Source organism: Narcine bancroftii, chromosome 4, assembly GCF_036971445.1.
Source record: "Narcine bancroftii isolate sNarBan1 chromosome 4, sNarBan1.hap1, whole genome shotgun sequence".
Lineage (NCBI taxonomy): Eukaryota > Metazoa > Chordata > Chondrichthyes > Torpediniformes > Narcinidae > Narcine > Narcine bancroftii.
The window spans coordinates 315705743-315732336 of NC_091472.1; the positions used below are offsets into that span (position 1 = coordinate 315705743).

The window sequence follows — 26594 nt, forward strand, 5'->3', positions numbered from 1 at the left end:
CTACTTATTGTGGGCAATTCTGGTCGCCCCAGAAGAGGTTCACCAGGATGAATAAAAAGCCTGGATGAGAGGGTTTGAGCTTCGTGGTGAGGGCGGGTCGTTTTCTCTGGAGCGTCAGAGGCTGAGGTAAAGCCTGATATAGAATTGTGAGAGACATTGATAAATGGACATCAGAATTTGAATGACTGAAGGAACTGTTTTGTACCCTATGAACTAAAGGTATTTGTCACTATTATGAGTTTACAAACCTTATTAGGTACTAACGTAGGAACAGCCATGCAAAATTCACTAGACAGTGGTAAGTTCAAAATAATCGTTTTTATTAAACTATTAATTTTTTCTTACTGTATCTCTAAACTTAACTGTAAATTTAACTCCTTTATGCACAAATATGTGTGTTTGTGTGTGTTAAAGACCAAAACTATTTCAGTTTAAACTTGAGTCGGAAAAGTCCATTTTAAAGTTCATTTTCAGGATCTTTTAAAATTGTGGTTCAGAAGTCATTATGAGGCACTTTTAAACATTATATCTTCAGATCTCTTTAAACACATAAGTCTCTTGATGAACTATCTTTCAGAGAGGTATTCTTCAAACAGGAGTGGCCATCGTCTGGACACAAATGAGGCTGCATCTCTTCTTAAAAGAGCAGTCAGAAGAGGTCTTACACGTAGTTTGTGTATTTCCCAAATAAGGATAATACAATAGTCCAAGTATTTCTTCAGTCTTCTTCTGATTCAAGCTCTGTCTCTTATCTATCCCTTTAATAAGATAAAATTATGAAAGGAATAGATAAGATAGAGGCAGGAAATAAGGGACACGGCCTCAAGATTCAGGGGAGTAGATTTAAGACGGAGGTGAGGAAAAACTGTTTTTCCCAGAGAGTCGTGAATCTGTGGAATTCTCTGCCCAGGGATGTGGTTGAGGCAACTTCATTAAACTTTTTAAAGGTTCAGTTAGATAGATTTTTAGAATTAAGGGATATGGGGAAAAGGCAGGAGGTTGGAGTTGAGTCAAAGATCAGATCTGCCACGATTTTATTGAATGGAGGAGCAGACTGGCCTACTCCTGCTCCTATTTCTTATGTTTGCTGCCTTCAGTATATAGTTCTCTGACATCATGCGACATGACATCACCACAGTTTTAATTTCATTTCTGCAAAACTTCTTGCCTTTTCCAAACCATTTACATTTATCTATAAAAACATCTGAACTCATCTTTGTCCACGAGGCTTAAGTGTTTTTACAGTGCCATAAAGTTTAATGACCACAAGCAAAACCTGTTTTTGTTTAAAACAAGTGGGTCCTTCAGCAGTTCTCATTGAGTACTTAAATACTTCAGTTTTTAATAAAACAAACACTCCATTGTTCTTGAATCAATTAAAATCCACTCAGTTCCTTTAGCTCCATCATTCCAAGCCACATTGACTCCAAAAATGAACACTCTTTCTGAGATCAATGGTATATCTGTAAATGTGCTGACTTATGTGTGACCCTGTACCAGTCCACAATCCCCTCACTAGAATAACATTTAATTCTAGAACTTACTTTACTCAGACACTTTTATATGAAATATAGCTTAACATTAATCTAAATATTAATATTAACACAGATCCATTACAGTCACATTATGCCGAGGAGAGTGAGAAGGTTCCATTATTGTCATGTAATACTATATTTAGAATGTAACATACATGAAATTCTATAACTTTTGTCTACCGTAAGGAAGACAGAAGTCGTCACTTTGTCCAGTGCTCCTCACAGAAACCTTCAGCACCTGGTCTTCCTAGGCAGTCTCCCATCCAAGTACTGACCAGGCCTGAGTCTCCTTAGCTTCTGAGATCAGATAACCTCAGGCATATTCTGTTATCTCAACATACATAAAGCACCATTTAGAGAGTATGAAGAAGTGATAAAAAGACCGATCAATTCCTACCAAACAAGGGCAGCATGGTAGGAGAAGTTGTGAGGTTCTCTCAGGAGCCTGAAGGCTGTTGGTGCACGCTTTCACCCTCTTGAGTGTTTTATCCGATGGGAGAGGGGAGGTGACCCGGATGTGATGGATCCTTCAGTATGTTTGCTGCCTTTCCTGCACAGGAGGAGATGTAGATGGAGTCCATTTTCATCAAAGCCACCCATTCAAGGAATTGATCCAGTAAACCTTTTGGGATTTTATGGTTGTACAAAACAGTACAATGTACAGATATAATAAAATTCTTGCTTGCTGCACCCACACAGGTACATCCAACACACGAGCGCAGCAAACATCAGGTAGGAATTAAATTAACACAGTGCTCCACAAGAGAAAAAATAGATAATGAATACACCTGGACAGATAAATGTTCACAGTTTCAGTACAAAATAGTGTGCTATTGAAATAGCGCAGGTAGATATTTAGTGGTCATGTTGTCATGGTTAGCTAGAGGCTTGATTAGATGTCTGAATCACGATCAATTAACCAAAAGACTGAAGTAACAGGAACTGAAGGCTTTTATTAGCTGGAGATGGACAGCATCCCTTGAGTTGCTGGATCACACTGACCCGGGCTCAAACTGAGGGCAGGGTTGTGGCATGACAGCCATTATGGGGAATAAAGGGGAAGAGTCATGAGCCGGCTGGTGAGAGCAGGGTCAAATATATAAGATCATGGCATTTACAGACACAAGTGGTTTCACCACAATGTCACACAAATGCAGGTTTTAAGGGTGGGGAAGAGGTTTCCTGTATCGGTCGACTAGAGTTAAAGTTTATTTATCACCAGATTGTACCAGTGCAACCGGACGAAACAGTGTTCTCCAGACCACAGTGCAAAGCATTGTAAGTGCACATACAGACAGAACACACATGAAATGTATACATATATTTCAAGAAATACTATTGTTGAATAGTGGAGTCTTGGAGAGTTGTTTCATCAGTTCCTTTGGTCGTTCAGCGTTCCCACTGCCCTTGGGAAGAAGCTGTTCCTCAGCCTGGTGGCTCTGGCTCTGATCCTCCTGTGTCTCTTTTTCGATGGGAGTAGCGGGAAGATGAGCGAGGAGTGAGGACTTAAGCAGATCAGAGACCTTCCTGATGGCTTCTTCTTTTCCAGAAAAAGCAGGGAGTGAAGAGCCCATGGATGATGAGGAGACAATCCTGCGCAAGATGAGACTGCTGACGGACTACTATCATGTGCACCAGGAGATTGGCCGGTGAGCATCCGACGCAGGGGGCTCCCAGTGGGGCACACCTAGGTTCAGGGGTGCTCTGACCTTTGAGCCTGATCAGAGGAGGTGGTTTCATTGTAACAGTCCAAAGCTATCAGATATCTTCAGGGCTAAGGGAGGCTGTGGGAAGAGAGAAAGTCAGGAGTTTCGATGGTGAGAGTTTACTACCACCTCCAGTGTACAGACGGACCAAGATTCCTATTAAGGAATACTGATCACAAAGGTAAATTAGAACAAAATGTCTGGACAGAAAAAGAGATAAATATGTAAGGATAGAAAAATAAATATTCATTTGGAGTTAGTGCAAGAAACACTCCAGCACAATGTTGTAATCCTTAAAAATAAAATGAGACCCTCCCTACTTCCCTTTGATGCCCTGGCTAATCAAGAACCTATCAATCTCTCCCTTAAATGCACCCGATGACATCACGTCCACAGATTCACCGCCCTCTGGCTGAAGAAATTCCTCCGCATCTCTGTTTTAAGTGGATGCCCTTCAATCCTGAAGTTGTGCCCTCTTGTCTTGGACTCTCCCACCGTGGGGAACAACCTACATCTACTCCCTACTCCATGTGCCTGTCTAAGAGTCTCTTGAATGCTCCATCACTGCCCCTAGCAATGCATTCCAGGCACCCACAAAAATGTACCCCTGGTGTCTCCCCTGAATTTCCCTCCCTTCACTTTGTACCATGTAGGGTTGACCAGCCATTCTCAACAGCAGCCCTGGGGGCCACAGTATATTTAAGGAAGGGCCACAGATTGAAATCATAAAATATTTTTTATGTTTTTGTTCATAATCAGTAGGAAAAAAAGACAGAAGAAACCAACTAAATGACTGCTTCACAGGGAATGGACCCATAAACTTGGAGAAGTCTTTAGAGGATCGTAGCAAAAAAAGGTTGAAAATGGCTGGTGTAGAGATCAGCCAGGAAAGTGTTGAAGCTAAGATCTCATTGGATACTAGGACAGGATCCAGTGGATCCTGCTCCTGGTAATGGGCTGATGGGATGTATTGCTTGTGGGATGAATGGATAATGATCGTCTTTCCTGTGAGTAGGGAGATTCCCTTGAAGAAGCAGATTCCAAAAATGCCCAGAGTTAGACAAATAGAACATTACAACACAGACAAACCCTTTGGCCTTCCATGTTGTGCCAACCTATATGTTCCTACCAAAAGAAAACAAAACCAGGTGGGAACAAGATTTAACTATATAACCATAGACCAGCAGGTCTGGCAAGATTTATGTAAAGTTATGTCTAATACTATTAATATAGATTACTCCATTATAATTTTTTACATCAGTTATATATTACACCTCCGAAATTGAGTGGATGAAGGTTGAATATATTGGACAAATGTTTTAGATGTGGAAAAGAAGTTGGAATTTTTCTTCATTCCACCTGGTCTTGTTCGAAGGTTCATCCTTTTTGGGTTTCTGTTAGTAAGTTTTTACAACAAATTACTGGTGTTGCTTTTCCGTTAAATCCTGAAGTATTATGGTTAGGAAATTTTGAAAGTATTGCTCCTAGATTATCTTTGTCAGATTTTCAATTGAAAATTGTTGGTTTTGGTAATGGCAAGGAAACGTATAGCTGTGACATGGAAATCAGACGTTTCATTAACATTAGGAAGAGGGCAAACAGAGATTCAAAGTTGTATCCCTTTAGAAAAGATTACATATAACTTAAGGGGTAAATATTCTGTATTTCTAGCCCATATGCTTGAATAATGAGACTAAAATTATAATTTTTTTAAATTATTTTGAATTCTCCTGACCAGTGAAGTTTTCCCTAAATGAATAATAACTTCTGGAACAATATTTTTGGGATCCTTGAGTGTCATCTAAAGCATCCAAATTAATACGTAGCAATGTTGTTATGCATTTTATAATAGATTTAGGTCTTAGTTCCTGGAATTAGTTTAGGTTGGTGGTGGGGGGGGGGGGGGGGGTGGGGGGGTAAGGTTTTTTAGTTTTTAGTAACGTCTTTTAGGTTTTTTTTTCCTTCCTTTTAATATATTATCTGCATATATTTGTAAACATTGTAATATTGTGATTTGTTATTGTTAAAATTATCACATATATATTGATTTAAATAAATTATTTTAAAAACCCAAGACCCTCCCTACCTCATGACCCTCCATTTTTCTTTTATCCAAGAGGCTCTTGAATCTCCCTAATGTTCCAGTCTCCACCACCACCCCCCGGCAAGGCATTCCAGGCCCCCACAACTCTCTGCATAAAAAAAGTACCCCTGACGTCCGCCCTAAACTTCACTTTGTACAGATGTCCTTTGATGCTTCTATTCCCTCCTTGGGAAAATGGTGCTGATTGTATCTTATTGATGCCTCTCAAAATCTTGGGGCCTCCATTAACTCTCCTCTCATCCTGTTTCATTCTAGAGAGAAAAGTCCCAGCTCTGTTAATCTTGCCTCAAAAGACTTATTTTCCAATCCAGGCAACATCCTGGTAAATCTCTTCTGCCCCCTCTCCATAGATTCCACATCCTTCCAATAATGAGGTGACCAGAACTGAACACAATTCTCCAGGATGCTCAGAGATGGCCCCTGTCCAAAGTGGAGCCCTCCAACACATCCAATGAGTGACCCCTCTCTGCATGTATCCCTTGGGTGTTTATCCTGAATTGTGTCTTCCATCTTATCCACTCTCCCTTTTACAGCCTCAACACATCCCAAAGCCCTTTGTGGTCATGGAATAAAATTGGAAATGTGGTCACTACAAGGAAGATCTCACAAATTGAACTCTCAGAATAACTAGAATCTGTGTTTTGTGGTTTTGGATTAGAATCGTTCTGGCCCCAGATGCATGAGGTATCTCTCCAGTCTAGGTCATCGTTGTTCCATCAAATTGTTTCCATAATCAAGTCCATAGGACCAAAAGACATAGGGGCAGAAATAGGTCATTCGAGTCTGCCCTGCCATTTAATATTGATGCCCCACTGCCAGACCTTCTCCCCATAACCTTTGATGCCCTGACTAATCAAGATCCTATCATTCTGTCCATTAAATTCATTCAATGACCTGGCCTCCACAACTTCCTGTGGCAACAAATTCCACAGATTCCCTCCCCTCTGGCTGAAGAAATTCTTCCCCATCTCTGTTCTAAGTGGACGCCCTTCAATCCTGAAGTTGTGCCCTCTTGTCCCGGACTCTCCTACTGTGGAAAACAACCTTTCCACATCCTCTGTCCACACCTTTCACCTTTCAACATTCAAACTGTTTAAATGAGATCACCCCTCATTCTCCTAAATTCCAAGAGCTGACAAACACTCCTCATATGATAACCCTTTCATTCCGGAATCATCCTAGTGAACCTCCTCTGAACCCTCTCCAAAAGAATCACACAGAAAAAATAGGCCCATACATCTCCCCACATCCGTGTCAACCATCAACCATCCTATGAAAACTAATCCCATTTTCCCCTCATTCCCTCTGATTCTAATCCCCCTCCCCCCCCCCATCAGACTCCATGCAGACAGCAGCCGAGGTCAGGATTGAATCAGGGTTCACTGGAGTTGTGAGGCCACTTTGCTACCCCAGGGATCTGAAAGGGGGTACCTCAGGCAGTGCAGCATTCATTCCGTACTGCACTGATGAGTGAGCTGGGATTTGTACTTGTTATTCGATCACTGGATATGGTGGTAACTTTCCATCTTTTAATTACCCCTGAATTGGGCCAGCACAGTGGTACAGTGAGTAGAGTCATTGTTTCACAGCTCTAGATGCCCAGGTTTTGCTTTTCAATTCATGTTTTGAGTTGATGTTTTATAATGCAACAAGGCAAGAATTACAACTGAATGCAGGAAATGCAAGATAGTAGGTGGAAAGACTGTCAACCTGAAATTTGTCCCTTCAGAGAAGAGCCTGGAAGGTTGAAATGTGCCCAGTCTGAAGATGAAGTGCTTTCTTGAACTTGCTCTCAACTGGTCACCCTTCCATTCCCTTGCAGCCTGTTCATTCGGTTTCATCGATCCCATATCTTCAAGATGCAACCTCTGGAATTTGCTACCATGGTTTTTTTTAAAATTTAGACATGCAGCACGGTAACAGGCCCTATCAGCCCACCAGCCCATGTTGCCCAATTACACCCAATTGATCCTCAATCCCTGGTACATTTTAACAGTGGGAGGAAGCTGGAGCACCAAGAAGAAACCTACACAGGTACAGAGAGAACATAGAAACTCCTTACAGACAGCGCGAGATTCTAACACCAGTCCTGACCTGCTGCCGCTGTAACAGCATTAAACAAACTGCTACATTAACCGTGCTGCCCACAGTTGGCTGTGGAGACCAGGTCATTGGGTGTATCGGTATCTGAATAGTCAGGGTATCAAAGGTTATGGGGGGAAGGCCGGGCAATGGGGCTGAGTGGGAGAATGGATCAACTTTATAATGGAATGGTGAACTCAATGGGCTGAATGGCCTATTTCTGCTCCTGTGGTCTTACGGTGAATGATTGTTCTGCATCTAATTTGCATTCTTTCCTTCCTTCACTTTAAGCGGTGCATTCTCCTGCCTGAAGCAAGTCACAGAGAAGAGCAGAAACCTTGACTACGCAGCCAAGCTGATCTCCTTCCGCGCCACTCCTCGGGAAGACGCCATCCGGGAGTTGGAGATCCTGTCCCAGCTCGACCACGAGAGAATTGTCTACTTCCACGATGCATTCGAGAAAAAGAACAGTGTCACCATTATCCTGGAACTGTATCCTTCCGGTGTGGGCCAGTCCCGCAAATCCAGGGCCAGGGCAAGTGCAGTCATCTCGGCCTCTGCTCCCCAATCCCCAGTCAGGGCGATTCCCTGTCCTCGCTTCCCACCCACCCCCACCCCTCAGGAGGCACAGATGGGGGAGGAGGACCCCACTGGGAGTGAAGGATAAGATATCAGAGGATCTCCCCTCCAGGGCTCTGGCCCAACCCACAGTGGGGCCAGGGACTGACTGCACAATCTCTGGGAATCCCTACACGACAACGGTGGAAGATACAAGATTGCTTTATTGTCATGTAATAATATAGAAAATGTAATATTACACAAAATTTCCTTCTGCCTGCTTGAAGGCAGACGAAGATTCACCATTAGTGTTGCCTGGCACTCCTTACAGAATGAGAGAAAGAGAATCAAAAGGGTGTCCCTTCAGAGTCACTGAGTGTCCGTGGACTCCCCTCCAGTTCTCCCACAACTTTTTCAACTGCACAGACTTCTGTTCGATCCATCGGCCACCTGAGTTCCAGATCCAAACCTCTGACACAATCAGGACACCTTCAGTGCTTGAACCCCATCAGGGTCACCAATACCATCCTTTCTCTTTATGCTGACTTCTGTGGTCACCTTGGGGTGAACTCGACTCCACTCTTTCTGGTTCATGGTCTGGAAGGTGATGGGGCTGCAGGAATAACTGTGTGAGAGGACCCCGCCATTGGTGACGATGGCCATGGGGCTGAAATTCATACCACCCTGGCTTATAGTATGTTTTGAAATCTGATGTTTTGTCATCTGACATGGTGAATGTGGCCTTGATCTTGTGTTTTAAGAATAGGTTGGATAGGTAGCTGGATGGGAGAGGTCTGGAGGGTTATGGAATGGGAGCATGTCAGTGGGTCTAGGGAGATGGTGGTCAGCATAGGCTAGAGGAGTTGAATGGCCTGTTTTCTGTGCTATAGCTGCAAGAGGGAAGAGCAACCTGAGGGGGGAAAGGCGGAGGGGTGGATCAGGGCCATAAGTGGTAAACATGCTTTCTGCATGTAGATGTCGTCAATGGAGTGAGGTCTGGTACGCATGATGTCGCAGGCCGAGTTAACAACCCTCTGGAGTTTATTGTCCTGTGCGTTGGGACCTCCAAACCAGGCAGTGATGCGACCAGATAGGCTGCCCTCCACGGTCCACCTGTAGCAAGATGGAAGTGTTTTCAACTGGGTCACTCCAGCTCCCCCAGGCTCAGCAGCTGGGATACACAGGAGCTAGCTCACAGAGCACACCACACTCTCTGCCACATAGGTGGCCAAGCTGTTGACAGCTTGAGGTGAGGAACCCACCAGGATGTGGGCTGCTGCCCACTGCAGTCAAAGGACCCACATCAGTCTGTGGACTGCTGGAGACCCGCTGAAGGGGGTACTGGGTATCGGATTCAGGATGTGAGAGGGAGCGGGGGCTTCCTCTCTTTCTCAGGCTGCAAGGGGCGTGGGACAATTTGTGCTGAAGGCAAATCTTTGTCTGCCTTATGGTAGAATAAAGGAAATTTTGTGTTTATCCTGCTTTATAACAGGACAATAAAACAATCTTGAATCTTTCAGTGGCCACCCCATACCCAGGGATATTCTGACCTCTCCAGATGTCTTCCTGCACGCATTCACCAACCTCACCACTTGAGAGGAATGGTTCTCAGCTGTCCAAAGCAAACTCCTTCCTCTCCTCCAGCAACACTCCACCTCCTCTCAGCTCCAGAGATCTCACCGACTGCAGGCAGCAGCACCCAACTCACTGACGAGAGTCACCTACTCTAACGTTCCCCGTGCTGGAAGAGTCTAGGGTCGGAGGGATGACGAATCTGTGGAATTCATTGCCATGGACAGCTGCGGATGTTCGAAGGTTATGTGGGGAGAAGGCAGGAGAATGGGGTTGAGAGGGAAATTGTATCACCAGTCATAATGCAACATGCCTCAAATGTGCCCTCTTAACCCCTCTGCCTCAGGGACAACAGGCCCAGCCTCTCCTCAGAATAGAACTGCTCCATCCCAGGCAATGTCCCAGTCAATCTCTTCCCTTGACTTTGACTGCAGCTGTGCTCAGGAGGAACTGTTTGACCGACTGATCAAGAAGCCAGTTGTTTTGGAAACCGAGGTGAGTGTGCAGACCCGGGGAGGTGAAGGGGGTATGACAGGTACCCAGATGTTGGGCACCGGCCTCACCTTGCCCAGGTAACATCATGTGCTTTGGAAGGGGTCATTCACTGTTCTGGGGGCTCCATTTGACTGGAGATAATCCAGCCCCTCCCTCACACAGCAGGTCCCCCTCACTGGGGTTTGACCCTTGCGATCATTTGAAGGAATTCACAAACCTCTTCTCAGGTCCTTTCAGAGAGTGTTCGGTCAATGCTGTCTGCGTGGCCCTGGAGTTATAGTGAAGCCCAACCAGGTAGTGGTAGCAGATTCTATCCCTCGAGCAGGCTATTCATCTCCAGAGTTTATTTCACATTAAATTCAAACTCTCAGCTTCCCGGAGTGGGATTTGAACTGGTGATCTCAGCATGGAGGAACTACATCATGGAAAACCCTGGCAGCCTGGTGCTCCAGTTGCTGAGGCCATGGTGGGCCAGCGTCGGGTGTGACAGTCCCAGGGTAAGGTATGGTGGGCCTCAGGTTAAGTAGGTGAGAGTGAGTGAGGCTCAAAGTAGGATATGAGGGTCCCAGGTTCAGGAATGGTGGACCCCAGGGAAGGGTACGGTGACTCCCAGAAATGTACTCCAGGAAAGATACAGTGGTAAAAACACACTGAAATGCTGGAGGAACTCGACCAGTCTTGGAGCGTCCATACTAGATATATTGTTGACATTTCGGGTCTGAGCCCTTCTTCAAGGTGTAGGCATCGTTTCAGTGGCCCAGGGCTAGGTATGGAACACAGGATAGGTACAGTGTAGCTCAGGGTAGGTTCACTGGGCCCAGGGTTGGTACAGTGGGGTCCTAGGTAGGAAAGGTGGGATCCAAGGTCAGATACAGTAGGCCCAGGATTGGGTGGATTGGGGCCCAGGAACAAGTATGGGCCCTAGGATAGGTACAATGAACCCAGAGTGGGTACAGTGGACCCAGGGTTGGGAACTGACCCTAGGGTAGGTACACTGAACCCACGGGAGGTACAGAACCAGAATCAGAGTTTATTCTCATGAATGTCACAAAATTCGATGTTTTGCGGCAACGTCACAGGGCAAACATTCATATAAACCACCTTACAAATTAAATAAAAATAGTACAGGAAAAGTCATAGTGTGGTTCATCGTCCATTCAGGAATCTGATGGCGGAGGGGAAGAAGCCGTCCTTGTGCTGCTGAGGGCTCATCTTCAGGCTCCTGGGCCTTTTCCCCGATGGTACCAGAGTGAAGAGGGTGTGGCCTGGGTGGTGGGGATCCTTGAGGAGAGAGGCTGCTCATGTCGATGCCCTTGATGGAGTGAAATCTGGTGCCTGTGATGTCACCGAATTAACAACCCTCTGGAGTTTATTCTTGTCCTGTACATTGTAACCTTCAAACCAGGCAGTGATGCAACTAGCCAGAATGCTGTCCACGGTCCACCTGTAGAAGTTTTTGAGAGTCTTCAATGACATACCAAATCTCCTCAAACTCTTCCCAAAGCCTTCTTCATGATTGCATCAACATGGAGGCCCCAGGACAGATCCTTGGAGATGTTGACACCCAGGAATTTGAAGTTCTTGACCCTCTCCACTACTGAGCCCTCGATGAGGACTGGGTCATATTCCCCTGCCTTCCTCCTGAAGTCCACAATCATCTCCTTGGTTTTGCTGACATTGAGCACAAGATGGTTGTTGTTACACCATTCAACGAGCAGATCTCTCTCCCTCCTGTACACGTCCTCATTGCCATTTGTGATTCTGCTGACAACTGTGGTGTCATCGGCACACTTGTAGACAGCATTGGAATTGGGCCTGACGTGGGTGCAGAGTGAGTAGAGCAGTGGGCTAAGCCCAGACCCTTGGGGTGCACCTGTGTTGATCGTCAGTGAGGAGGAGATGTTGTTTCCAGTTCGTGCTGACTGTGGCCTTCCAATGAGGAAGTCAAGGATCCAGTTGCAGGGGTGGGGTGGGGGGGGTACAGAGGCCCAGGGTTTGGAGTTTCTTGACCAGCACTGAGGGAATTATAGTACTGAAGGCTGAGCTGTAGTCGATGAAGAGTAACCGTATGTATGAGTTGCTGTTTTTGAGGTGATCCAGAGCTGAGTGGAGAGCCAGCGATATTGAATCTGCTGTGGCGCGATTGTAGGATGGCAGTGGGTCCAGAGGAGGTACAGTTGACCCATGGTAGGTACAATGGGCTTGAGATTGGGTACTGATCCCAGGGTAGGTACGGTGGGCCCAGGGTAGGTATAGTGAACCCAAGGTGGGTACAGTAGACCCAGGGTTAGGTACAGACCCCAAGGTGAGTTCAATCAACTGAATGGGTACAACACTGACCAAAATCTCTTTTCCCAGGTGAGGGTTTACATCCAACAAATCCTGGAGGGCATCAGCTACCTGCACCAGAACAGTATTCTTCATCTGGACATCAAGGTATCCCCTCCATCCGTCTCCATCCTACCATGCAGCAGACAGAACTGGGAACCCGCTGAAAGCACGACTTGTAAACATAGCTTCACTCCAACCTATCCCCACTGATGCAGAGATGGAGAACAACCTTCCCTGTTCACGCAGATCATTTCAATCATTCTCAAATTCCCCAAACCTTTGCCCATTTCCTGTCCTTGCTTCTGACCCCTTTCTACCTCTCACAATTATTTCAACCCTGCCCTGCTCTATCTTTCTCCTGCCATCATTCTTGCTCAGTCTCTCTCACTCTCTCTTTCTCCTCCCCTCCATTACATGAGCTAGTCTCTCTTCCTCCCTCTCTCTCCATCTCCCTCCCTCCTTCCCTCTCTCTCTCTCTCTCTCTCCTTCCCTCTCCCTCTCTCTCTCTCTCTCTCTCACCCCCATCTTCTCATGTCACTCCCTCGCCACCGTCTTGGGGTACAGGGATGGATAGAGTTGAAGATGAGGGTGGTGATGCCACCACAGGGCCTGAGAAAGTTCAAGTCACTGTGAATACCTGCACGCAAATGGTTCGTGTGGAGAGAGTAGAGGTGGTGCTAGAGGGAGAGAAGATTAGTCATGAAATATTGAATAGTGGTGCATGCATATGCATGGGCTGAATGGCCTGCTCCTGTTCTTATCTCAGCCAGTCGGTGACGAAAGCCTCAGGCCTTTGAGGTAGACAGTCAGGGAGCCACATGGCCCCTGCAGTGCTGAGTTATTCCATCTCTTCCCTTCCTTCCTCCTCCTATAGCCCGACAACATCCTTATGGCCAACTTGTCCAGTGAGTGCATCCGGATCTGTGACTTCGGGAATGCTCGGGAAATCACTCCGGACACTCCACAGTACTGTCTGTTTGGAACACCTGAGTACGTCTCACCGGAGATAGTGAATCAGACACCAGTCTCATGTGCCACCGACATCTGGTAGGGAGCACCGTGTGTGTGGGTGTGGGTGTGGGTATGGGTGGGTGAGTATGTGTGGGGGTCCCTCTCTGACCCTGTCCAATTTAAAGGATCCAGTGATCCACATCCAGGAATGGCAGCCCCCTTGTTTCCCATTTGGTCCACAGCGAGGTCTTGCGGACAACAGGGAGCTGATTGGGAGATGTTACATTTTAAATTTCAATTTAGACATGCACCACGGTAACAGGCCATTTTGGCCCATGTCTCCATGCTGCCCAATTTGCACCCCATTAACCTACAACCCCCAGTGCATTTTTTGAACGGTGGGAGAAAACCAGGGAAAACCCACACAACATGGGAAGAACGAACAAACTCCTTACCATCAGCGTGGAATTCAAATCCCGGTCCCAATCGCTGCCGTTGTAAAGGCATTGCACTAACCGCTACCCCAACCGTGCCACCCTGATGGGAAACCTGGGAGATCGCTCCTGCTCTGCTTCAGGTTCTTCCTCATCACCAATGGGAGGAGACAGCACTATGTCCTGGGCCAGATCCGAGCCAGAGCACCCGCGGCAGTGCGGAAGCGGTGACGGCCAGTGTTGCTGACTAACATGGGCTCAAATACGTTTGCCTCCACTGGATGTTGTCCTTGATCAAACCCTCCACTGATGGTTAGACTGGAGGTAGTTTTATGGTTGCCCCCCCCCCCCTCTCGGTCCTTCCCTCAGGAACCAGTATAGGGAATGTGCCTGCTCCACTGTCAGAACCCTGCTAACTCATTCTATATTCATTCCATTCACAGGCCCCTGGGAGTCATCGCCTACATTGGGTAAGTGGTCTCCTCCCTCTGATCATCACATTCTCTCATCATTCACTTTAATAACAGTCCCTCAGAGTCTGAGAATGCTTTGTTCAAAGAATAACGTCAAAAGCTCAAAGAACCAGGCAGCTCAGAAAGAGGTAGAGTATTCCCTGGAGCTTAGACACACTGAAACTTGCCAAATTCTTCCAGGGTTTGACAGGCTGAGGAGGTCACAGTCTTAGAGCGAAATACAAAAGTCTGTAAACACTGTGATTATGGTAAAGGCACAGAGATGCTGGAGGAACTCATCTGGTCTCACAGCGCCCAAGGAAGTCAAGATATAAGACCAAAGTTTTGGGACTGAGCCCTTCCTCAAGGTGATCCACCATCAATCGCCCAAGGACTGAAGTCGCCGAGACTGAAGGCTTTTATTTGTAAGAGACGGACCAGCGTCGCTGTGTTGGTCGCTCACACTGGCCTGGACTTGAACTGGGGGAACAGGCTTGTGGCACGACGGCCTTTATGGGGGAGAAAAGGGGAGGAGTCATGAGCCGGCCAGTGAGAGCAAGGTCATTCAGGAAAGGTCGTGTCATTTACAGATGGTGAATAGGTACAACGGTGGTTTCACCACACAAGATATCAGCCGCTGTGATTGTTGTGTTGGAGGAAGTCAGCCAGTCGTGGGAGGTAATGATATATTCCCGGCGTTTCAAGCCTGAGCCCCCCCTCACTGTCTTCGAGGAAAATATCTATTGCAGGTCTTGCTTATGAGATGCATAGATAAGGTGGATGGCCAGCACCTATATTCCCTGGGGCAAGAGTAGCAAACGCCAGTGGACGTCTGTACAAGGTGACCAGTGGAAAACTTAGGGGGGCCATCAGGGGTAAGTTTTTTTAACACAGAGAGAGGTGGGGGCCTGGAAGGCCTTGCCAGGGGTGGTGGTGGAGGCTGGAACAATAGGTCAAATCAAGTTTATTGTCATCTGATTGTACAACCACAACCCGACCAAACAGTGTTCTCTGGTCCTCAGTGCAAAACACGGAGACGCACAACCAGGCAGAACACACAGACAGACAATACATATGCAGGACAAGTATACAAATAAATAAATATTGTTTTGTGAATAGGAGAGTCTCAGATGGTTAGTGTGAGCAGTCCCTTTGGTTGTTCAGCGTTCTCTCTTCCAAACATATAATAGGGACATTTAAAAGGCTCTTAGACACACACAATGATGCAAGAAAAATAAAAGGTCATGAGTGTGAGGTAAGGAAGGGTTTGTTTGTTGAGTAGGTTAACGTACTCCACACGACATCATCGGCTGAGCTGTAATGTTCCATGTTCTATCTTAATGACTGGGTCGAGGAGCAATGTCTTCACTCAGACAGCAGTGAACATTTGGAATTCTCTCTCTCAGAAGCTCATTCGCCTGGTCCAATGTTGTTGCTCTTTGAGAGGTCTCCCCTCAGCCTCCAGCGCTCCGGGGAACACAACCCAAGTTTGTCCAATCTCTGCTCGGAACCCATCCCCTCTGATCCAGCCACCATCCTACAAAAGCCTCCTCATCTTTCCTCAATGGCCGACCAGGATTGCACACAATACTCCAAATGCAGCCTGCCCCAAGGTTTCATACAGCTGCAGCAAACCTCCTACTCAAGGCCCTGCCCGTTGAAGGCATGCATCCCACATCTTTACCCTCCTATCTACAGGTGGGGCCACTTGCAAGGATCTGTGGAGATTATGCCCAGGTCCCTCAGTTAAGAGTCCTGGCATTAACAATACTAGGCCCTTAGATTTGACCTCCCAAAGTGCGACACTTCACACTTGTCCAGATTAAACTTCATCACCCATATGAAAACTTCAAAGCTTGTAGGTTAATAGGGGTATTCGGGCAGCCTGGGCCGGAAGGACGGTTATCGTGCAGCATATCTTCCCCATTTTTCTCCTAATCTCATGTTCTTACAGACCCAACATGTGAAAGATGAGCTGTGTGGCCTCTTCCCGTGCGATTATTGTGATTTGTATGAGGTGACTGGGGACCCCATGTCTTTCCTATCCCTGTCTCTGCAGGCTGACTGGGATCTCCCCTTTCTCTGGAGAGAACGACAGGTCCACATTGTTCAATGTGAAAAACTACGACGTTGCCTTTGAGGAGAAGATGTTCGCGAACCTGAGCCGGGAATCGAAGGGCTTCGTCACCAGCCTCCTGGTGGAGGACAAGTAGTGAGCATGGGGGTGGGGTGGTGGAGGGAGGGGTATACAGACTGAGGAAGGAACACTCTGAACTCCTCCAGACTCCAGTTCACTGCAGCCTGAGCCTTTGTTTCCCCCAGTCCCTGACTCCCCATACACTTTGCTGCCCAACGCCCGCTCTCCAGTGCCTTCTGCAAAAAAAATAAAAATAAACAGAAAGAAAGAAAGAAACCACCGAGTTCAACAGCAAGGAAACAGGCCATTTGGCCCATCTTGTGCATGCAGACCAAACCAATTCCATTTGGTCCATATCCCGAAACCTTTCCTATCCATGTACCTGCTGAAATATCTTGTAACTGTCCCCACTTCTATGTCTTCCTCTGGCATTTTGTTCCACTTACCTACCAAGGTTTCAAATCTTTTATTTATTGTCACATAATAAATCATTAAAAATGTTATATATGTGATGGACCAGCTTTTGTCAGCTGTCAGGCAAACAATGAGCGGTGGCTGGCGCCCCTAACAACAAGAGAAAGAGAAGCAGAAGAGAGTCTCTTCAGAGTCACTGAGAGTCCGTGGATTCGCCTCCAGCCACTCCAACAGCCTCCGCAGCCGAAGACTCCCATTCGATCCATCGGCCGACGTGATCAATTTTCGAGGCCCCTTCGGGAGTCCTTCTCGCCCTTAGCACCCTGTTGAATCCTGGCTCAGATACCTGGTTCCCATGGGCCAGTCTCCCATAGCCCATGCAGGTCCCCTGACTGCGTCACCCACAGCCTGTGTTGGCCCCTCAGCTGCTGAGCCCCTCGCTGGTCGCTGCCGTGGTCTCTCTCTCTGCATGAAGAAAATGCCCCTCAGGCCCCTTTCATCTTAAACCCGTGCCCTCTAATTTTATGCTCTCCTGCTGCAGGGAGAAAGATCGAGACCTTATCCTCCTCCATTACGATTATATAAAAGTCCTTACAAGTACCACATTCGTTTACAATTCAGACCATTCACACAAAACAAGTTACAAATTGAAACATGATTATCTCCATCAATACTGTCAAACCCTTGGGGAGCTAACCGTTCCAGGAGACCCTCCAAACTGTTCACTGGTCCCCCAGTTCAAGCCCGGAGTGTTCCTTCTCTGGGGCTTACTGGTCTCATCAGAAAAGGGACAGGCAGTCAGCGCGAGTGTGGATACATTGTTCCCTGAAGGTGGTGTCACATATGTGGACAGGGTTGTAAAGGAGGTTTTTGGTATCTTAGCCTTTATAAATCAAAGTATTGAGTACAGGAGTTGGGATGTTATAATGTTGTTTAAGACAATGGTGAGGCCAAATTTGGAGGATTGTGATCATTTCTGGTCACCTAACTACAGGAAGGATATCAATAAGGTTGAAAGAATGTAGAGACAATTTACTAGGATGTTGCCGGATCTTCAGGAGTTGAGTTACAGGGAAAGATTAAACAGGTTAGAACTTTATTCCTTGGAGCGCAGAAGAATGAGGGGAGATTTGATGGAGGTTTACAAGATTATGAGAGGTAGAGACAGAGTGGATGTGAGTAGGCTTTTTCTACTTAGATTGGGGGAGATCAATATGAGAGGTCATAATTTTAAACTGAAGGAGGGAGCATTAGGGGGAAGTTTTTAACTCGGAGAGTGGTGGGAGCGTGGAATGAGCTGCCAGCTGATGTGGTGAATGGAGGCTCGATCGTGTGTTTTAAGAATAAATTGGATAGGTACATGGATGGGAGAGGCCTGGAGGGTTATGGAATGGGAGCAGGTCAGTGGGACTAGGGAGATGATGGTCGGCATAGACTAGAGGGGCTGAACAGCCTGTTTTCTATGATTCAATGGTTCTAATTATAAAAGATGAAATAGCGGCACATTTGGATAGGAGTCACAGGATTGGTCCAAGTCAAGCATGGATTTACGAAGGGGAAATAATGCTTGACTAAGCTTCTGGAATTTTTTGAGAATTAATTATGGAACTAGACAAGAGAGAGCCAGTGGATGTAGTGTACCTGGACTTTCAGAAAGCCTTTGATAAGGTCCCACATAGGAGATTCGTGGGCAAAATTAGAGCATATGGAATTGGGGGTAAGGTACTTAATGGTTGGCAGACAGGAAACAAAGAGTAGGGTCCCTTTCAGAATGGCAGGCAGTGATGAGTGGGGAACCACAGCTATTTACAATATGCATTAATGAAGGGATTAAAAGTAACATTAGCCAATTTGCAGATGACACAAAGCTGGGTGGTAGTGTGAAATGTGAGGAGGATGTTATAAGAATGCAGGGTGACTAGGACAGGTTGGGTGAGTGGGCAGATGCAGTTTAATATGGATAAATGTGAGGTTTTCCATTTGGTGGCAAGAACAGGAAGGCAATTACTATCTGAATCATGTCAAGTCAGGAAAAAGGGAAACACAATGAGATGTAGGTGTCCTTGTTCATCAGTCACTAAAGGTAAGCAGGCAGGTACAGCAGGCAGTGAAGAAAGCTAATGGCACGTTGGCCTTCATCACAAGGGGCAGAGAGGTCCTTCTGCAGTTGTACAGGGCCCTGGTGAGAACACACCTGGAGTATTGGGTGCAGTTTTGGTCTCCAAGTTTGAGGAAGGACATTCTTGCTATTGAGGAAGTGCATCGTAGGTTCACAAGGTTGGTTCCTGGGATGTCATATGTTGAAAGATTGGAGCGACTGGGCTAGTATGCACTGGAATATAGAAGGATGAGAGGGGATCTGATTGAAACATATAAGATTATTAAGGGATTGGACTCGCTAGAGACAGGAAATGTTCCAGATGTTGGGGGAGTCCAGAACCAGAGGCCACAGTTTAAGAATAAGTGGTAGGGCATCTAGAATGAAGTTGAGAAAACACATTTTCACCCAGAGTTGTGGATCTGTGGAATGCTCTGCCTTAGAAGGCAGTGGAGGCTGATTCTCTGGATGCTTTCAAGAAAGTTAGATCAAGCTCTTAAAGATATCGGATATGGTCAGGAGGGAGGAACAAGGTACTGATTATGGATGATCAGCCGTGATCACAGTGAATGGCGGTGCTGGCTCGAAGGGCCAAGTGGCCTACATCTGCACCTATTGTCTGTTGTTTGAAACAGGAGAGGGCAGTCTCATGTTGACTGAAGTCATGCTAGCACAAACCTTCTCGGACCACATCATCCCGTATTCCCCACGTTGAAACGAGAGTCTGAGATGATGAGACACCAGAGAAATGAACAGAAATCCCAAGATGTTTTGCAAACTGGCTCCCTGGCGATCCACCAAAGCTTCCCAAACTCCTCAAAGGTGGTTGAGACTCCCAGGCCTTCGAGATACCATTGAAAAGTCATTAATGACCGACTGCCAATCTAATCAGTGATGAACCAGTAGTGGAGTCTCCGATGTTAAACTTCCAACCAACAAATTAGATGAAAGGTAGTTCCGCGGTGGAGTAAATCCACCCTGGCAACTGCCAGCTAATTGCTGGAACTGCGTAGTTTGAGACGGCAGAGCTTTACTCACAAGCTGCAGACGTCTTCTGAACAAGACGTCTGCCCGAGGACTCCCTCACCTCACACACAAAATCTCCTTTCCATTCAAATCCTGTTTCTGCCGTTTAAATCATTTATCTTTCTCCGTCTTCCCGGCTGTACAGACCATGACTTCTGCCTCCGCCACTCCCATAGTGTGACACAATCAATCGAGAGTTACGACATTTATATTAATTTGAAGCATTCTTATCCTTGTCCTCCCCAGCTCCCAGAAGACCTCCACAGAGCCGGTGGACAACGTATGATCCCTTCCATGGATTTACCAGCACAGCGTATCCTTGGAAGGCGGGCCTCGGGTTTAAGCGCAATAATCCACTGCCAAATCCGTGAATGGCCATCTTGGCCAGGCCCGGGAGCACACCAATGTGGATGCTCCCCTGGCAGATGGGCCTTTGCCCACCCATTGCACCTGGAGAGTGGGAGGGGGGTGCTGTCTCTTTCCCTTTGGATACAGTCTCACCCTGTCCCTTTGTTTGTTCACAGCCGCCCATCTGCTGATGAGTGCCTCCAGCATGCCTGGTTTTCAGTAAGTATCGCAGGAGGAGCTAGGATTTTTGTCATCAGGGCGGTAGAGGATGGGGGGTGTGACAACAGATTATGAGGGGCTTCAATAGGGTGGACGACCAGCACCTTCTTCTGGGGAAACAATAGCAAATACCAGAAGACGTCTGTTTAAGGTGAGGGGAAACGTCAGAGGGAAGTTTTTTTACACACATCGCCGGGGGTGGTGGTGGAGGCTGGTTGAATAGTCAAAAGACTTTTACACAGGGACATGGACGTAAGGAAAAATCAAGGGTTATGGGTGTGAGGGAGGGAAGAGTTAGATTGTTGTGGGGCAGGTTTAGATGGGGCCTCACAACATCGTGAGCCAAAAGGCCTGTACTGGGCTGGAATGTTCAATGTTCTTTAGTGATGGGTTGAAGTAATGTTCTTAGGTCTCCCCTCCCAGACACCGATCATCTAGCAGTGTGTGGCACCTGGGCAGCTCCTATGGTCAGAGCAAGGTCAAGGTTGGATTTGAGATCAAGGACCTGTTGCCATGTAGTGCTGGGGAAACTCAGCGGGTGACACAGCTTCCACAGGAGGTTTTGGGCCACCATTGGTCCAGGCCTGGCCCTTTGTCGAAATGCTGGCTACCCAATGCTGGACATCATGTGACCTGCTGAGCTTCCCCAGCACTTTTGTGTATTGCATTCGACCTCAGCATCTGCTTGTTTAATGCCACGTGCTTCAGGTCATGGTGGTGAAAGGCCCACCTGTGTTGTAATGGAGGGGATACAATAAATTAGAGGGTAGAATGGGCCAACTGAGTCACGACCCATGTCTCAATTCTGACCTCAAAGGGAAATCAAGTAAACTCTACTCACTATCTTAGGGTTCACCTTCCTCAGCTGGATTTCATATTAGACAGGAGGAGGACATTTGGCCCATCAAGTCCATCCTGATTCATAGAACAATCCATTTCCAACTAATATTCTGTAAACTTCCCCCCTCACACACTCCTAGGCCAAATTAACCCACCGAGCTGCATGTTTCTGGACGTGCTGTCTTTGAATAATTTGCACATTCTCCCTGTCCCAGCTTGAGTTTCCTCTGGGTGCTCCACGAAGATTAACCCCAAGATCGACATGTCCCACTGGCTGGAAGAAGCCAACAAGAACCCAAACCATCCAGATTCAAGACTTCTTTGTTGTCATGTAATAGTATGGAACATGTAATATTACACCAAACTGCCTTCTGCCTGCCGTAGGGCAAAGAGTTGCCATCAGTGTTACCCAGCACCCCTTACAAAATGAGGGAAAGAGAAGCAAAAGAAAGGGTCCGTGGATTCACCTCCCGCAGCCTCTGCAGCCGCGCACACTCCTGTTCGATCCGCTGGCCGCCCAGGTCCAAACCTCTGACTCGATCACGTGGCCTTCGGTGCCCAAGGTCCTTCGGATGCCCTTCTTACCTTCAGCGCCCTCTCAAATCCCAGCTCTGATACCCGGTTCCCATGAGCCAGTTTCCACCGGCCCACAGCCCATGCGGGACCCCGATCGCAAGTTGCCCTGTATGGATCACTGTCCTGCAGGGTGGTCTTCTAAATGGCGGGGGGTGGGGGGGAGTCTTCTCCCTGTTTCTGGTGCCCCGCGCCACTGCTGCTCCCCCAGAGTCTGCAACACATCATGCCCACGGCCGAACACAGGTGCCTCTGTCTAGGGCCCAGACCGGTGGGTGCAGGACTTTACAGGCCTTTAACAAGCCATTTAAAGCCTGTATGGATCCGTTGGCCTTAGGACCAGGTAATTGAACCCTTCGGACCTGTACTGTGTCTCCGCTGTCCATTCTCCCGGCAGTGGCGGCGGTGCTGGCGTTACACCAGTTGTGGTACCACCGCTATTTTTCTTCCCAAACAAGATAACTCCCAACCTACCACCATGCCCCCTTCTACATCTCCAACCCCCACTCACCTCCTCAACCAGGAACCTTCTAAAAGGACAATTGGGTAAAAATCCCTGGAGTTCCACGGGCAGTGACCCACACAGGACAGTCTGTCCTAGGAACTGGCCCAGAATCAGCCATCCACAAAGATGGGCAATGAACGCCACCAACTGCAGCCAGGTCCTGCAACAGGTATCAGAGCCTCCTGTCCTGGGGAAATTACCTCCCCTTCTGCCTTTGAGGTCTGGTTGGAGCAGCCCAGGTTTGGTCTCAGCCAAGGCCCTGCTGTTCAGAGTGAAACAAAGAAGTGTGCAGACGCTGTGATTGTAACTAAAACACACAAGTGCTGGAAGAACTCAGCCGGTCTCGCGGCGTCCATAGGAGGCAAAGATCTGGAACCGACGTTTCGGGCCTGATCCTTTCTTCAAGGTCAACTACCCTGACACCCCATTTCACTCCAATCTATGAACATACAAATGTTCATAGCAACAGCAGGGGACACTCAAATCCTTAACTCTGCTTTCCCCATTCATCAGCATGGCTGATCCGATTGTAACCTCAGCTCCACTTTCCCGCCCACTCCTCGTAACCTTTCACCCTCAACAATCTACCTCTGAGGAAGTGGGCTTTGAACCTTCCGCGAGCAATGTTTTTGCCTCATCTCTGGTTTAAATTAGTTCTTTTCAAACAGTGACTCTAGTTCTAGGTTCTTGCACCACTATGCGCTCCCACCCTCTCACGGCCCCTCTCACTCTTCCAAACTCCAGCAGATGCAAGCCCATCCTGCCCAACTTTCCACCAGACACTCCACTAAATCCAAGGATCAGCCCAGGTAACATCGGAACTGCTTCCAATGCATTTACATCCTTAAGTACAGAGACTGCAACTGTGCCCCACCGATGCCACCTGTAGTTGAAGCGTAACTTAGTACTTTTGCACTCAATTTCCCTCACACTAAACAAAATCACTGCATTATTTCCCAATGACTTCTTGCCCCTGAATTGGATCCCTGGGTGAATTACAGTAAAGCCTCTTGTATCCGGCACCTACAGGGATTGGTGGATGCCGGTTAAGTGCATTTTCCGGTTGTTTGAGACTGACTCTTACAGTACCTAACTAATACACCTGCATTAAGAATAAACAGTTTAAAAGACAAAAATACTACACTGTACTTCCACTGAACAAACTTCACTGGATGAATATATAAACCGTAAAGCATTTTACTTTATTTTCAGTCACATTCTTTGAAAACATTTAACCGTCGCTGCATCTGCAGGTTCCTCCCCCTCCCCGGAGCCACCCGAAAGATGAACAATAACGTTATAGATAATTAACCCACCCTTCCCCTGCCAAGTTTACAGATAAAGCCTATGATGGGGCGACTCTTACTGAACAGGGATAAGGAGACACTTTAAGAGAGTCGCCCCAACGATGAGCGGCATCAACCAGCTCTTCGTCCTGGGCGACGCCATCGTTGTTTCACACAACTTTATTCAAACAGCTGCTACAAGCAAAGCCCAAGCAAGGCCCTCCACTGGCTGAATATTTGCTCCAATCTTCACCACAGGTTTATGTGTTTCCTCAGAGAATATTAACTTTTACAATTTTCAACTTTTATTCAAAGTTTTAATCTGATTTATTTAAATTTTTTTATTGATTTTTTTTTTGCCTGTTGTTGTGGTTGCCGGTTGCTTGAGTTCCAGACCACAGGCATTTTACTGTATATGCCAGGATATACCTCTCTCGGGTTCTGCAATCTCTCGTCCATTAGATATATTATTCATTTTTTTATTTTAATATTAACAATACAGCACGGAAACCCATGCCGCCCAATTAACCTACCAAACCCATACATTTTGAAGGGTGGGAGGAAACCGGAGCCCCTGGAGAAAACCCATGCTAGTCCCAGGCAGAACATGCAAACTCTTTACAGTCAATGTCGGACTTTAACCATGCCACCCAATTTCTTTGGAATTTATTCCTGCCAAAACGTTCTACTCCATGTGACTGGTAATTGCCCTCTCACTGAACCTATCAATATCCCTCTTCACCTCCTTACCTCCCATATCCTTCTGTTTTTCAGAGCATCTTCACGGAGAAAGGGAAGATGATCAACACCGACCACCTGAAGGCCCTGGTGTCGAGGAGAAAGTGGCAGGTGAGTTGCCCCTGAAGTCATTGTGCGACCTCAGGACCTCGATCTTGCGATCGCTTCACCTCCAGGCGTGCGTGTGAACAACTAGAATTCAGCTACAACTCACAATCTCAGCTCAGTGATCGTTTTACTGAACTCAATGTGAGGCACTGCCTCAAGAAGGCAGCCGACATCAGAAGGTACAGAAACCTGAAGATCAGTGCCTCTAGGTTCAAGAACAGTTTCTTTCCAACAGCCATCAGGCTATTGAACCTCCCCTTGTTACACTGATCAGGGACGGCTCCAACACCACAGAAGGACTGTCTGCACTAATGCAAGTCACTTTTTTTGCTCTAGGATAACTGAATATTTATCTTCCTTTTCTCTTTTGTATTTATTGTCCAGAACAGTTTTTCCCCCAACATCTATACAGCTCTTCACCCTCCCTGCACCTCCCTCACCCTGACACTATTGCAGGAAGACCTTTCTTCACCACTGACACGACACATTTTTGCATGACCAGACAAATGTGAAGATTTATTCTTCTATCAGATCATCCCATGGCCTGTTCTTCTCCAAAGGAAGCCATCCCCACCTCTTCAACCTACCCGTGTCACTGCAGTCTCTTATCTGAGGATCGCACCCATGAATCTTTCCCGGACCCTCTCCAATGCCATTGTATCAATCTGGTGACCTGGAATGACCTTACTCAGCTTAGAAGGGTAGCCTTTAATCTCCGTTCTCTCCTCATTCTCCAAAACAATTTCTCAGCGTCAAACTCCTGCTGCCACGTGTCTGCACGTTTCACCGGTCTGTATACTCCTACTGATCATAGTGTGGTACAACACAGAAACAAATCCTTCAGTACCAACCCCCCACCCCGGCTATCCATGACAAGCATTATATGCCGGTCTGCACTACTCCTAGTAGTTCACATTTGGACGATATCCCTCTACACCAGTGATTCTCAATCTTTTTTTCCCCCACTCACATATCACCTTACTAAGCACAGGGCATTGTATATCACAGGGTATGGTATAGGTGCTCTGTGGTTAGTGAGGGATTACATAAGGTGGTATGTGGGTGGGAACAAAGGTTGAAAACCACTGCTCTGCACTTTCCCTGTCCATGCACCTGTCCAAATGCCTTTTAAATTGTAAACGTACTCACCTTTACCACCTTCCTTTGCAGCTTGTTCCATAGACCCACCACCTTCTGTGTGAAGAAGATGCCTTTAAATGTCTCCTCTCTAACCTTAAAACTGGACCCTCACCCACTCTATACTCACCCACTCTACCATTTACTGTCCGTGTTTGACCTACCAAAATGCGCAGCTTCACACTTGTCTTGATTACCGTAAATATTTGAGTATAATGCAAAAAATTTTGTACCGAAATTTGAGCTCAAAGTGGGGGGGGGGGGGGGGGTTGGAATATACATGAGGTTAAAAAAATTTTTTTTTAAAATTCTGCCAGATTTAAGAATGTAATCAGCTGCTGGTACATTCTATACAACTTGAAGATGCAACTATTGAAAGCTCTGTGGGTAGTACGATGCTTGCTGGTTCATTTTGAACCACTCATTATCAGCGGCCGACTACATTGATGGCAGCATGACTAGGTTGGGGGGGGAGGAGATGGCAGTGCGACTCGGGTGGGTGAGGGGAGAGAGAGACGCCAGTGCAGTGAGGGGAGGGGGGGTCGTATTATACACGAGGGTAAAATTTTTCTCCCTTTTTCCCCTCAAAAATGGGGGGGGGAGGGATCCACATTATACACGAAACGCATTATACACAAATATTTGCGATAAATTCTCTTCCCCACTCCCTTATTTTGAACATTTGCCACTCTCCAGCCTTTGACACCATTCCAAAGAGATCTGGAAAATATCTGTCACCACCCCTTTCATCCTCTAAATCCTGGAATGCATTACTTCCAGTCCAGGTGGCTGAAATTGAAGATCGGTCAACTTTCCCGTTATTTCCATACTGTCAACTTTGAACTTATCTCAACAGTCTCCTCCTGCACTGTTACTGTGGAACCAGTTGCCTTCCCTGATGAAGACAGAGCAAAGTGCTCAATTCGAGCAGAATACCAACCTCAG

General features: G+C 46.9%; 1 protein-coding gene across 7 annotated transcripts in view; it reads left to right on the forward strand.

Annotated features, from left to right (window-relative positions):
* spega (striated muscle enriched protein kinase a) overlaps positions 1-26594 on the forward strand; it is a 341612-nt gene that overhangs the window by 257960 nt on the left and 57058 nt on the right. For all 7 annotated transcript variants that reach the window (XM_069936009.1, XM_069936006.1, XM_069936008.1 and 4 more), the window contains 9 exons: positions 3085-3184; positions 7719-7919; positions 9992-10052; positions 12411-12488; positions 13258-13430; positions 14212-14238; positions 16280-16432; positions 20420-20462; positions 24441-24515. In XM_069936009.1, coding sequence (XP_069792110.1) covers positions 3085-3184; positions 7719-7919; positions 9992-10052; positions 12411-12488; positions 13258-13430; positions 14212-14238; positions 16280-16432; positions 20420-20462; positions 24441-24515 — 911 coding nt within the window. The remainder of the gene's footprint in view (positions 1-3084; positions 3185-7718; positions 7920-9991; positions 10053-12410; positions 12489-13257; positions 13431-14211; positions 14239-16279; positions 16433-20419; positions 20463-24440; positions 24516-26594) is intronic.